Source organism: Rhodnius prolixus, unplaced genomic scaffold, assembly GCF_049639745.1.
Source record: "Rhodnius prolixus isolate KJV_2025 unplaced genomic scaffold, Rpr scaffold_16, whole genome shotgun sequence".
In the NCBI taxonomy this organism is placed as follows: Eukaryota; Metazoa; Arthropoda; class Insecta; order Hemiptera; family Reduviidae; genus Rhodnius; species Rhodnius prolixus.
The window spans coordinates 2,198,453-2,213,437 of NW_027411616.1; the positions used below are offsets into that span (position 1 = coordinate 2,198,453).

General features: G+C 33.4%; 1 protein-coding gene across 4 annotated transcripts in view; it reads left to right on the forward strand.

Annotated features, from left to right (window-relative positions):
• Nucleotides 1–13,328, forward strand: part of LOC141457423 (uncharacterized) — a 19,445-nt gene extending 6,117 nt beyond the window's left edge. For 2 of the 4 annotated variants that reach the window (XM_074134378.1, XM_074134377.1), the window contains exons 2-5: nt 7,242–7,324; nt 8,666–8,814; nt 9,598–9,730; nt 13,083–13,328. In XM_074134378.1, coding sequence (XP_073990479.1) covers nt 7,242–7,324; nt 8,666–8,814; nt 9,598–9,730; nt 13,083–13,305 — 588 coding nt within the window. In that variant the 3' untranslated portion in view covers nt 13,306–13,328. Of the gene's footprint in view, nt 1–7,241; nt 7,369–7,693; nt 7,901–8,665; nt 8,815–9,597; nt 9,731–13,082 lie in introns of those variants that run through there. The other 2 variants (XM_074134376.1, XM_074134379.1) reach the window with 2 other exon arrangements.
• Nucleotides 13,329–14,985: the final 1,657 nt, after the last annotated feature.

Below are 14,985 nucleotides of genomic sequence, written 5' to 3' on the forward strand. Positions count from 1 at the left end.
TAATAAATTATCAAACTGATGTCATATCAATCTCTTCTGAGTTTGAATAAATAGTGTTCGACAAAACTTGCATTTATATCATATATTAAAGAATTTTTCCGCCCTTTAGAAGGGTCCAAATAGATGCCCAATATAAAAACGTAAAAACAGCGGGTCAGACTAAGAGGGCTTAGGAAAAATATGGAAGAGAAATCTAAAAATGTATCTTCTGGACATAGCCTAGAAAAGTCAAACAAAAAATTATTAATAAAAAAACTTTATCTATTGATGCTGCTAACGTAAAAGAAGATTTTCCAGAAATTTAGATAGGATGCGTATCATCAAACTTTGCCCACGATGTGTCAAATTGGCGGCCTCCGAGATAATATCTTGTGGTCCAGGATGTTCTGAAATAAAATGAAAATAGAAAATATGGTCATGAAGAAAATAACGCTCAGGGGAGATCGAGGCAATACCCCTTACTCACAATCCCCTCGTTAATCCTTTAACTACTGAAGAGGAGTGGACACATGGCCCAGTGCTTTTCCTGAAGGCCTGTGGGCGTGTATAAAAGCGCTGACTCAGTTCGGGCGACGATGGAAACGATATATGTGCCACTCTTAGTGGAATTCCAGAATGATCCGGTTTTAAAAGGCAACATCAAGAAGTAGGAATTCCCAAAATATATGATTAATTAGGTGAGAAATACCCGAAAATTAAAGTTTGCAGCACAAATTTAATGTTATTTTGAGGGTACTTACTTGTGTGAGCAACTATTTTCGTCCATGAAATTAAATAAAACAGCATACAGATCAAGATTAGCTGATAAACACCTATCTGCCTTAATGAAGATTGTCTGTTCTCAATCTTTGAACCCAGATGTTGGAAAACTAGTACGAGGAAAGCGCTGGCAAGTTTCAGTAAATAAAAGGATAATTTTAGTTTTATAAATACAATTATAATGTGCTTTAATTATCCTATCCATATTCCTGAATCCTCACTTCAGAATATAAATTTAACAAAGTTGTAAATGTGATGTGGCCTGCGTGAATCTTGCCTGTTGCGCCAAATGGCCCGTGTTTTAATTGAGTTTGACACCCCTGGCCTACGTGAAGGAACTAAACTTACAAACTAGAGACCAGAGTTTAACATTGGTAACGTGGGACACTATTAACCGGGAGGGGGGTCTTCATTAAAAATTTGGTCTATATGAAGCTAATATAGAACGCAAAAATAATATTTTAATATATATTTTTTTTAATTTCAACGTAAGTACAATTTATTTATTTAAGAACAAGCCTTAAGGACAGCGCGTATTCCACAATTTTTAGTGCATTATTCCATGGAACATTGTCTAAACAATGATGATCGAATTCAAACAACTGATCAACAATGCGAACTTTGATAAGAAGTTGTCGATAATCACTTCTCAACAATTATTTGTTATTATTAAAGTTTAACATTATAAAATTAACTAAAATAATATAAAAGGCGAAATAGCCACTTGGCCGCCGAAAACCGTATGTTCCCTTCCTATTCACCCACCGTCCCCTAGCTTGGCGTGCATTCTTTTCGAAAATCGGGACTTTTTTAAAACGCCGCGGGACAAATTGTTAAAAATCGGGACAACCCCGCCTAAAGCCTAAAGGTGGGTCAGGTCACCTTGAACTAAACCCATCTGAGTGAAATATCTTCCGTGCATTGCGAGAGGAATTAGAAAATGAGCTTGATACCCTCGAAAAAGCTGAAATAAAAGTATAAAAATCAGAAACCAGTGACCCTTAGTCATCAAGGTAAAAGCACAGTTCGACTTTCTACTGACCAAAAAGTTTGCGTAAACAACCTCTTGACCAACACTACTGCCCAATAAAAAAAAGATGATGTCTTACTTATCCTTTGAAATTTTAAATACTTCTACCGTTTGGATTTATTGAAAGTGAACCTGCACTTATGAACAGATGAAGGCCGTAGCACTATACAAGCAATATCAACACATCGACTTACCTACAGAATGTACAGGTTGGGTTTTGGAATTGAAACGGCACTAATGTAATTAAATCGTACAATTGGCCAAATTTTACGAGACTAACCAAAAACTATTGCTTATTTAGATGACATCTTGTTACGTTGTATGACAAGAAAAGAATGCAAAGTAAATCTATTTAACTGCTTCTAGCATCTTCAAGGTAACAATTTCATTTAAACCAAAAAGACACATTTTCAAACTTATAGATTATCTACGCCACATGTTGAACATAATTAAATCCACTTCAAAAGTCAAAGCTTTTGTAGACCTGAAACGTACCTGAAAGGTGTTATTGTAGGGAAATTGGAATGTGAGTGGCCGCCCGGTTGAGGGTATCTGAGAAGGGATGACCGCTAGGGGTGGCAATAAAGTTGCAGGTAGCAAGGGACATTCCTTTTTCTATTCCATTACTGTGTGTGATGTGCGTTGGGCCTTGTGTTGTCGTTAGAATCTTATGTCTTATGTGAATAAACTATACTTATGATAGATTGGTGTTTATTTCTACCCTTAGTATTTAAAGTATTAATTTGTGTTTTGTTTTCTTTAGTTTTCCTTTAACTCATTTTATATTCTACAACTTCAGGTGTGGGGTAAAGTGGGGTCAAGAACTGGTAAAGTGAGTTAAAGATCGGTTAATTTGTTAAAGAATAGTCAATTTGTGTGAAAAAAATGAAACTTGGCAACATTAAGAGGATTGAGTCCGCAATTATGTTAGCACCGGTAAAGGAAGCTAAAAGATTTTATGAAGTTATTTTTGGACTAGATGAAGGGCGTCTGAGTAGAAAGAAAATAAAGGAATTTGAAGGTTTCAAGTTAAATGATGTGGACTTAGTGAATAAAGTGGAGGAATTAAAAGACACATTTTCATTGTGGGAATTGAAAAGTGTTGTAAACCTTTTGGGTATTCAGTTAAGCCCTAGACAGGATGTGGCGTCAGAATTATGCAAATTTCTAAATGACATTAGCTTATTACTTGAAGCAATAAGTGAACATCAACTATACGAAGAAGAAGATGAACACTTTGAGGAAGTGAGTGAAAATTCTTTATGTTCAAAATACGTTCAGCAATGTCGACCATTTCAGTTTTCCTCTAGGGACATAGAAGAAAGTCTGAGGCCATTTTCTGGCGAAGATAACTACACCATTAACTTGTGGCTAACTGATTTTGAAGAATTGGCACAAGTTATGAGGTGGCAAGAGTTAGAAAAATTGGTGTTCGCTAAAAAATCACTGAAGGGACTGGCAAAACTTTTTGTTAGTGTTGAACGTGGTTTAACCAGTTATAGTGCATTGAAGGAAGCACTTGTTGAAGAATTTTCTAACGAAGACAGTGTTAAGGAAAATTGCTTACGATTAAATAAAATTGATTCCAAAGTAGCATCCAGGAAATGTTTTAATTGTTATGAAGAGGGGCATTTAGTGGCTGAATGTCCGAAACCCAGACGTGAGAAGGGAAGCTGTTTTGAGTGCGGCAAAATGGGACACCTTCAAAGGGAATGCGAACGTCAGAAGCAGAGCACACCATCTTTAGTTTCGCTGGTAGTTGAGAAATCTGTTCTACCTCCATCCAAAGCAGACATCCTCAGAGAAGGCGCTACTACTAGTGGAGAAGTAGAAGCCCTGCCCGGTTCAGCAATATCTTTGATAATGGAAGATCGTGTAAGTGAAAGCGATATATTACGTGAGGTAGCAATTAATGATGGTTCGGAGGTAATGTTAATTGATTACGGTGAATTAGAAATTGTAAACCCTGAGCTTAATGTAAATTATGTGAAATCTGTCTCTAGTGAAAATATACAGATCGAAGAACCTAGTAAACCCGCTGTAGAGATTAAAGTGATTCCTGTGCGAAATCTGTCAATTCTACAGGGCAGTGATAAGGGAATTGGTGAAATTTATGAATATTTAGAGAATGAAGTACTTAAAAGATTTGAATTATGTAATGAGTTGGTGTATAGAAAGAAAAAGGGGAAAATTTTATTTGTAGTTCCCGGAAAAATAGAGAGCCAAATTGTTAGTAAGTTTCATGATTACGTTGGCCATTTAGGTGTTAATAAAGGTGCCGAGTTGGTTTTAAGGTCCTATTGGTTACTGAAATTACAGGACAAAATTAATCATTATATAGCTAACTGTATTAAATGTATTGCATACATTTTAATCTTAGGAAAAAGAGAAGGGGAGTTGTATTTTTTATTTTATGATATTGGTTTATATTGTATGATTATGATTGATAGGTTTAGGTTGTTTTATTAATCATTTAGAAAAGATTGTATTAACTTCTTTTTGTATATTAATTATTACTTGATTAGCTTAATTTTGGTTTATGTATTAGTATATTTAAGTGAGTTATGTTTTTCGTATGATTAATTAGTATTTTTTATTAAATTGTAATTTAGCACTCATGTGATCGAGGGCGATCATGGTCAGGATTGGCCGAGTTGTAGGGAAATTGGAATGTGAGTGGCCGCCCGGTTGAGGGTATCTGAGAAGGGATGACCGCTAGGGGTGGCAATAAAGTTGCAGGTAGCAAGGGACATTCCTTTTTCCATTCCATTACTGTGTGTGATGTGCGTTAGGCCTTGTGTTGGCGTTAGAATCTTATGTCTTATGTGAATAAACTATACTTATGATAGATTGGTGTTTATTTCTGCCCTTAGTATTTAAAGTATTAATTTGTGTTTTGTTTTCTTTAGTTTTCCTTTAACTCATTTTATATTCTACATTATTAAAAATTAAAGAAGAAATATATTAATCTCCTGAACTCTAAATGATGAGACTATAAATTGTATGGTAGAATATTTTTTAAAGATAAACGGTTTGTAGAAGGAATCAAAACCGTTCAACCTGAGTTATTGATGACATTCTTCGCAAATCGGGAATACAAAAATTAAACAGAAGGTCGCCGACACGCAAAATGTCGATTCAGAAAAATGAGTGACATCTTGTACGTACAACTCAACGATTAAACATAAACCTCTGAAAGCACCAGACCGCGTCCACAATGACTACGCTAAGAAAACTGTCAGGTTTAGCGTCAAGCCAACTTGTGACCATACTAGACTGGTTTTCTAATTCGCTACTAGCAGGACCCGACTGATTCCAAGAATCTCAAACTCAACATTTTCGCAGGTCAGGCCGACCTCTGCAGTACCATTAAGAATATCTCTTCTTTGATCAATATTGTCTGTGTTAATTTAATAAGTCCCATTAAAATTAATAAATCACTTTTATTTGTGATTTATTTAAAATCTCCAATTGGTTTTAAAAATGAAATTTTAAATTATTTTTAAGGTGTTTATTTTCTATAAGTGCTAAATTCATATGTTCAATATAACTTCTTGTAATTCTTGATTCTAAAATTGTGATAATAATTCTAAAATTTCAGCATCAAACAATTCAATGTGTTTTTTCTGTATCGACTTACATCACAAAAATTTCCTTAAAATTCAAATTTATCCCAGGACAATTTATTTTTTGGATGATCTCAGGGAAGTTCTACTGGGACACCCTTCTCACGAACCACATCAGAACAATCTACGGTTTTATCAGCTATATAATTTTAAAGGCTATTAAAGAACGGCTTGTATTTTAAAACTTTAGTAAATGGCTAAGTGAAAATGCGACAATACAGAATCTCATATACTGAGTTTTCTTTATTTTGAAAATGGCTTTAACAATAGTTAATATTGTGATGCATATCAACCATCAGTAATGATTCTTTTAAAATTCTTTGTGAGGTTAGTCAATGTAGTGCCTCCGATTTGGTATATTCTATGTCGTTTTCAAGACATACACTGAGCGGCAAAAAAAGTGGCCACCCTTAAAAAAATGTATTTAACCATTCGTTATTGCAAAAATAAAATATTTTTAGCATGCATTGTTGATAAACGGATGGTAGCTTAAAGAAATGATAAGGAAATTTAAAATAGGGAAATAAAGAAATATGGAAAAAACAAAAAATAATAACACAAATCACTAGTACCGTTTGTTTTTGTAAACTTTAATCTCTAATCCTTAAAATTCACAGTGAGATGGTTTGGGCCAGGATTAATTTGAAGCTCGGACTGAATTAATTTTTATAGAGGATTCTCTGTAACAGCTGCTGGCTACATAGACGACATTCTTTCGGAGGCTTTTGTCCCATTCGTACCATACGTTGGCGAGGAATTTTCGTTTAAACACGATAATGCACGGCCTCATTCAGCAAAGATTGTTACCCGCTACCTGGAAAACGCTTCAAGCCGATGTTTAGAGTGGCCAGCATGTAGTCCAGATCTAAAGCCTATTGCAAATCTATGGGATGAGTTGTCAAGACGAATTACGAGTAAGAGACGTCCAACACTAGCAGATTCGCTTCACGAGTTAAGGGTTGCACTAACGGAAGAATATGAAAATATCCCTCAGGAAATTATTCAAACCCTTATTAGATCAATGCCCCATCGAATGCAAGCCCAAATAAACTTTTATTTAAAATATTTTATTTTATTTTTTTTTAATGATTTAAGGCACGTCAACATCTAAGGTTATTGGCGCCCGGAGCTTTTTTCAGTGCACTGCCGGCCTCCGGACAGTGTTCTCTCGTTACAGACAACACTGTCCATCACCGGACAGTGAGCTGTAAGAAGCTCCTAGAAACAGAAAATCTAATAGTCAGCAGCTGGGTTTGAACCCTGGTCCTCCGCGTGGGAGTCCAGTACGCTAACCGCCTAGCTAATCCCTTCCCTGCCACTTGTTATTTTTTTACCTTTAATATTCTTAAGTATGTTACAAGTGGCCTGTTATTTATTCTAAAAGTATGTGGAGACGTTAATAAGAAATTGATTGGAAATCAGTACACATACTGAAGGGTGGCCACTTTTTTTGCCTCTCAGTTTAGATGTGTATGTTGAATATACGTTAAGGCATTTATAAATGTAATGGCAGTTTTATATTTTACTCATTGCCGAAATTCACATATAATTTTTAATTACGAGTATTTATAATTTCGTGGTCTAAATTAATTGGACTCTTACTATTATTTCAATTTATCTATTAAAAATTAAATTAAGTAAATTAAATTTACTAGTTATTATTAAAGAACTAAATAGAAATTCCTCTTTTGGAAGCAGCTCAGTCAATGTAATGGTAGTAATAAATCTAAGAGACGTTTTTGTAAATTTCTCTTTCCATAAGAATTTTGACCTAGCACACAGTTTATGGAATGTTAAAATTGATTAGTTTTTCAAATCTATTTTAGATGAAGAGGTTAGTGATGATGAAGGATGCACCCCACAGATCGCAGACCTCTGTTTCCATGGCTACTTCACCGAAGTACATAAAGTGAGGACTTATACAACTGATGTTACCATGAAAGAACTTTGCCAGTAATTTTTTTTTCTTACATACTCTGAAATCTCTTTGAGCAAGCGTACGAGGTTCCAAAATTTGAATATTTACCAGAATTATACATCTTGAGAACTGTAACACAAAAATAAAGTTTTTACACGTTGCCCCCTCTCTTTCTCTGATGTCTGGTTTGTGATTAGCAACACCATAAATCAAAATCGGATAATATAATCAGAGAGTTCGAATTTAATATTTCATTTAAATGCTGTCAGTTAAAATTTAAGCCATCGCCAATCCGCGAGAAAAAGTTCACTATTTGTTTTACTTTCGCCAACTGCTGGTAAGGAAAATATTGCGATTATACCAAATTTCCAAATGAGAGTTTTTTTCTGGAAATTGTTGTTTGGAGATGCTTTTAACAAGTCGGGTTCACATGGATCTAGTTTGTCTGAAAACATCCGTACTGGTACGTGGATGTATAACCTTAATTCAATAAATGTTCCTAAGAAAGTTTCTTAAACGAATTTCAAAAGGGTTGGATGCTAGGCTTTCCTCTAAAGTGTCGTTTAGGTAAGTTATAACCATTTGACTCATAATATTAAAGAGGCTTATAATGAGTTACTAACTTGCATTTTTGAAAAAAGCTGCCTGACCAACCATGTCGATTTCTTAAAATTGTTTTCAGTTTTCCGCGATTGTCTCGAAAAGCATTGCGATGAATCGGTATGAAGCTGCCCTCCCCTACGGCAAAAGAAGTTTAGACCTCACCAAAAAATGTTGATAGTTCTCTACTAAATAGCCTTCTAATGTGGTTTCTACGCTCAAATCATTAAGCAGGGAATGATATTTAAAGTGAGTAGAACCTGCATTATATCGAAAAAAATTAATGCGTGATTTAGAGACACAAAACATAAACTATTTTTTGGTATTTTTTGTTGCTCTAATTATGCAAAAAATTGCTAAAATTTCACTTTTTTCTTTGGACAAATTGTTGACAATTAAAATTCAAATATTAGGGTAATACGTACCTAGATTATGTTCGCATTATTGAATATTTGTGGCTGCATAAACAAAAAAAAACAAGTACAAATTTGACATTTCTTACATATGCTACCACTAGGCGCGAAAATAAGAGTTTTGTTAAGATTAATCAGTCGAAAATGACAATTACGCTTCGGAAATTTTTGTGTTTTTTTTTGGAAAGGTTCCTACAATTTTCTTCGAACTCACTACTACACACATGTCCATCACTTGTTATTTCAAATAGTTTTTCAGGACATCTTAAGAGTAGGTTAACTCAGTATTGATAATAAATGATACTTTTTTTTTTTTTAGGGAAACACAAGATAGAATCAATTGTGCGCAAGAAGTGATCAATAGTGATTGTGCCAACGAAAAGGGGAAATCAAATTTTGATAGCTGGTTGGAAGGGCTAAATATTGTGCAACATTATTTGTGTGAAAGTAGTTTTAACTCAATGAGAGGTATTTGTTCACTGTTTTATAATGACAATGATGATAAATGAGCTTTGCCCGAAAATAAATATTCATAATAATAGTCCAACACAGTTGAAAGTGATTGAACTTCAAGGTTCCAGTTTCTAGTCTAGTCTCGTGCACTTAGATTTTCTCATTCTAGCTGTCTCTTTTTTCTAAAATGGGTTTACCGAGTTTCTATGCACACTAAATTCATGGGGGTTTGTTTATATCACCTTTATTTAGGACAGTTTTCTGTAAAGATTCTTTTAAGAGACTCCTCACGTCACACTTTTCTCGTAGTTAGTTTTATTTTCATGAATGTAGAAGCCAACTATCATTTATAATCAGTGAAATTTCAAAGATGGTGATATATTTTTAAATTGGAAACTTCAGAAATACAGTGAATTCGTGTCAGATTTTCTTCTTCTTTTGTGAATTTATCTCTATACTTATAGAAATAATATTCTACACTCTAAAATGTTTAAATTCTTTACTGGTTGAAATACCCTTAAGTAGGTATTCACTGTATTTCGAAGTTTCCAATTTAAAAATATATCACCAATCTTTGAAATTTCACTGATTATAAATGATAGTTGGCTTCTACATTTATGAAAATAAAACTAACTACGAGAAAAGTGTGACGTGAGGACTCTCTTATTATTTCTATAACATTGATCAAAACTTCAAGGAACTAGAAGGAACTCAAGTATTGGAAATACCTACTGTTTGTGCAATAAACCTTGTAAACGATCATTCTACGACAAACTAATTAATATATATATATTCCAGCTTTGTGGCAAACAACTAGGCACGGCTTACCCTGTTGGCGGTTAGAGAAGTATTTAACTTGTGTGGAGAATACTACCAAAATTACTCATGTACTGGACATGCTGCAAGTAAGAATGGACGTCAATGAGTGCAAGTTAGTACCTTTGAATAATTTTTAGCCGGAAGTATTGCATTGGGAAGTTAGTCTAATTAGACACAGTATCTACCTCAAAGATAATATATGGCTGGCCCAAAGAACATAAATATAAGAAAACACCTCTGTAAAATTCAATGTTAGTAGAAAATTTGTCACTTAATGCAGAAATATGGGCTCACCTCGATTATTTGAATTATGGGTTTATTTATGACATTGCCAATTACACAACAAACATTACTATCCTCATAATTAAATATATTTACAATAATAAAAATACTAAACAACAACAATAAAAGCGATGTGTTTGAAAGTAAATGTTATAGAATAATACCGTACTCATTTATTAATAGAACACAAAGTTATGCAACAGCGTAAGAAGATATTGTAAATGTTTTTATCTGGTCATATTATTTGAGATAGTCTTAACGGATGAGTAATGTCGGTAATGAATAATTTTTAAGGATCATTTCCGGGCATTTTCTGTTTTATTATAATAATGTGGAATATATATTTGGAACATAAGAGACTGAGAAGGTATTGTTATCCTGTATATTTCCAATTTTGAGTCTTCACCGTAAATATTTCTTTTGAGGTCCTATGAGTCCAAAAAAAGTATTTTTAACAATAATTGTTACTTTATTGGTCCGTCTCCCCTGTGTGTTTGGTGTTTTTGTCACGCTCATTAAAAAAAATATCAGAAAGCACATTTATATACTAATAATAATAATTTATTTTTCTTAAAAATTAATATATATGCAATAATGAAAAACATAAAATATAGGCAGTGGCAAATGCTGCCTGCCAGAGTTTATGTTGTAACCGCCGAAGCGAGTACAAGTTGTAAGACATACTAAAATAATAGGCCAATAAAGAAGTTGAAATAATTAATTTTTTGCATGTTTTATTATATTTTTATTATTTTATTGACGTCCGTCAAGTTGATATGGCTACCACCGAGTTTTTTAACGATTTTTTGCACATCATTTGTGCCGCTAAATTAAGAAAGTTATCCGTAACTTAGCGGCACAAACGATGGAACTTGGTAAATCGCCGGCACGGACTTCACGGACGTCATTGACATACATATATTGTAAATATACAGGGTGTCCCAAGCTATATGGATAACGACTTTTTCTCGAAAACTAAGATAGCTAGAAAAAAACTAAAAAATACGTATTCCCTTAGTTTTTTGTTAGGAATCCAAATTTAATTTTTAAATTTTTTTCGGTGCCACCAGAAGCGAGATACAGACACCAACTTCATTTTTTCAAATGGGAAGGTGCGGTTTTTATTTCAGAAATAGATTCCTCTATTTTTTTAAAGAAAAATTTACTTGAGCGGTTTTTTTCTGTGAGCGATATTTTAGAAGTTATGAATGAAAACATGATTCTTATAAGAAATTTCAAAATGATAATATTTAACGGTTTTTTGATCGAATAAGAAGCAAAGTACTATTTTATTATAAATTTTACTCCTCATTAATATTACAGATCATGCTCGAAATGGCCTCCACCATTAGAGATGCAAAGACATGCACTTTCCTGCCAATTGCCCCTTACTGTCAAAGAAATAGATTCGGCTTTAACCGACTTACAGGTATCTGTTATTCTCTGCTTTAGTTCATCTACAGATGCAATTCCGGCTTGATTCTGATGCACCTAGATTTAGAAATGCTTTTAGGTAAGCAGAAATAAGGAAAGAAAGAAAAAAGTTATGAATAATCACCTTGTTTTTCAGGGATACCCAAAGGAAATAGTCCATAGGTGTCAAATCCGGTGAGAGAGGTATCACTGAATCGCCCCCCGAGTTGATATAATACGCCCATCAAATGCCTATCGAAAAATCTCTTTACATGCCTGGTGGTGTGTATCGACACAGGGGGCGATTCAGTGGCCACCTCTCTCACCGGATTTGACACCTATGGACACCTGTAATATTAATGAGGAGTAAAATTTATAATAAAATAGTACTTTTCTTCATATTCAATCAAAAAACCGTTATAATATCATTTTGAAATTTCTTATAAGAATCATGTTTTCATTCATAACTTCTAAATTATCGCTCACAGAAAAAAACCGTTCAAGTAAATTTTTCTTTTAAAAAATAGAGGAATCTATTTCTGAAATAAAAACCGCCCTTCCCATTTGAAAAAATGAAGTTGGTGTCTGTATCTCGCTTCTGGAAGCACCGAAAAAAATTTACAAAGTAAATTTGGATTCCTATCAAAAAACTAAGGGATCACGTATTTTTTAGTTTTTTTCTAGCTATCTTAGTTTCCGAGAAAAAGTCGTTATCCATATAGCTTGGGACACCCTGTATATTAAATATATATACATATATATACGAGTATATATATATATATAAATTATTGAGACTGAATTTTCAAATTTAATGAAATCGGCAGACCACTGAATTTACCATATTCTAAAATTTTCTCGCAAATGGCTCCTAAGATAATATGTAAACTTTGTGTCGTGATTACAAACGCATGAATCTAGAATAAATTTTCCCAGAAATTCGATTAACTTCTGAGAAAGGGTAGATTCCTTTTAAGGTGATATGTATTAAATGTAACTAAAACTTTTGGAGTTCTCTTTTTTGGATGGAAAGTAAAATCTCCAAGATTTGCTTAATGTGACATCTCTCGTGACGTCCACGAGAAGGCAGAAGTTACCAACATCTTTTGCATTGGTGACATTGTAGGCCAAAAACAGAGACAAGAAACAGAAGACCCAGATTAAGCAATACCAGTGTAACAAATAAGATTCGTTCAGTTACTTAGTCCTAGGAACGCTCGTAAGCCGCTTTTAAATTCCTGTAAAATCATCCCATCTACTTGAGCGAGATTAATGCTTGTTTGAGGTAAAATTATATATTTTTAATTGGGCAAAGCCAGTAAGTGGACGAGCAAATGAAGGTGATACTTTTACAGTAAACGCGCAATTTGCGACTTCTTTGTTAGATATTTTGCAAAAGTTAACATTAGCAAAGTTTGCTTATCAAATACTGTGATCTCGCTGGTATTTTTTCCCTTTCCAATGTGATTTCTGATTAAACCGTTTGCTTTTATATGGATAATTCCTAAAGTAATCACGAAAGAGCAAAAATGAAACACTGCAATGTTTGAAAGTTAATATGTTATCGTCTTTGTAACATTAGACGAAAAAGGTTTTAAAGTCAACGGGACTTTTTTAAATACCCTATTACAGCAGATAAATGATGAGTGATGAACTCAGTGAATGTGTTAAACATTTGTGTGTTGTAACTATTTATGTTGTAAGACAAAGTAAGAAATATAGAAGATATTATATTAATTAATATTGTATTAATTATATTTTCATGTATTCAGTTACATTTTGATAGCCATGTCCTCGTGCGCTACAACTCACAGCTTGCCAGATCAGGAGTGTGAAATTACCCGTAATGAACTGAATGAGATTCTCCATCTGTTTATTCAAAGAAGCAAATGTTCCTGCAGATTTTCTAACTCATCAAGAAATTTAGCATTCAATTCTAAAACTATGTTTTTTTGGTTAATGTTATTGGTAGATTACCTAAACCTTTTGATTTGAAATAAAGTCATATTTAAATGAAATATTTTATTTAATTTAATAGTCAGATGCTAATTTTTCTAATTCCAACATTCACGTTTTAGGCGTAAGATATTGCTTCCTACTGAAGTATGAAACAATAACCTGCCTTGAGCGAAAATACATACTCTATAAGCAAGCTCATCTGTTGTTGGACGTTCTTAGTGCAAAGCTTGTCTCTCTCTCAAGCGTGTTTAGACATGAGGCATAAGATAAACTAAGCATAGTTTAATTTAAAGTTTTCCTGAGCCCAGCAGGGGCTCTTTGCTCGGCTTTGTGTCACTGAAGGGGAGCTAACGTCAAACATTATCAGATTACCCTCTAATTGGGTTGGCCAGAAAGATTTTGCCACTGCGACCAACATTGGATCTATTGAGACACCCACAAGTGCTATCTTTTCCTGTCTACAATGTGTACATAATTTTAAAAAAATAGTTTGAGAAAAAAGAGAAATATCTATACAATAAAGTGGTTCTTTTAGTTAAGAGGATTTAACTGCCAGTGTGTCCTAAACTACCTCATCGTTCGAATTGATCTACACTTGTATGTAGTCATATCATTACAAACTTTCGTAATGATCTACTGATTGCGGAACGAGATTTCTAGATAACTTTGTGCTGTGTTTGAAGCTCATCTTCCAACCTTCTATTATTGCTTCCTGAAAAAACATCCCTAAGGTGCTGTATTCATTTCATTTTGTAATTTGCTGTTCATTTTGTAATATTGGTGGTTTTAAGAGTTTGTATAAATTATCGAATGATAAAATGAAATTAATAAATAAAACTCCGGTAATTTTATCTGCTGACCCTTGGTTCTTTAGTAATAATTTTGATCTTCCATTTTTTCTCACTAATTATATTTCGCCCACTTCTTCAGCTTTAAAAACAATTATAAAGAATAGGTAGTGGAGGCTTGTTCATTTAAGCAAAGAAATCTTTTGGAACTTGTTCAGTGACATTAGATGTTAAAGATTATTGGTTGTTTTTCTATTGAAAATATATTCGTAATTGTTGGTAATCTTATTATGCAAATAACCGAAAATTACATGATGTAAGCAAACCCCCATCTCCTGAGGAAATAGTCAATTAGAAAGTAAAAAAGGAGGATAACATTATGGAATAAACAATGGAAAACATGGCAAAGTTGCTAAATCAAAGTGTTTGACATCAAAAGAGGATGTTTGAGTGCTAGAAATAATCCTGTTTTTTAGATGAAGGAAGATAAGGTTTTAAAGAAAGGATTGGAGGAGTTAAAACGAAGAAAAAAGAGATGAACGATTTTATTGAAAATCTGATAAGAGCGAAGTCAGAATTTAATATTTAGAGTGAAAGAAAATTTGAATGATGATAGTGTAAAGGGGTGAAAGAGTTATTTGAGGGGACTTTACAGATAAATAAAAATAAAATCGTTAAAGCTTATAGTCTGAACGTGCATGGCATTATTTTGGGAGAATTTGATAAAGAAACTAGACTTGAAGTTTTTTTTAAAAAAAGAAGCTAAAAATTAAAGGGAACATGCATTCATACTCGTAATTCATAGAGATCTTTCTGGCAGAACATGGAAAAAAAGAAGCTGTTTATTGAAAATCAGAGGAAAGATGATGGAAATAAATAAAGATTGCTACAATTCTGATGAGAAACATATTTATTTACAAAGGGAATA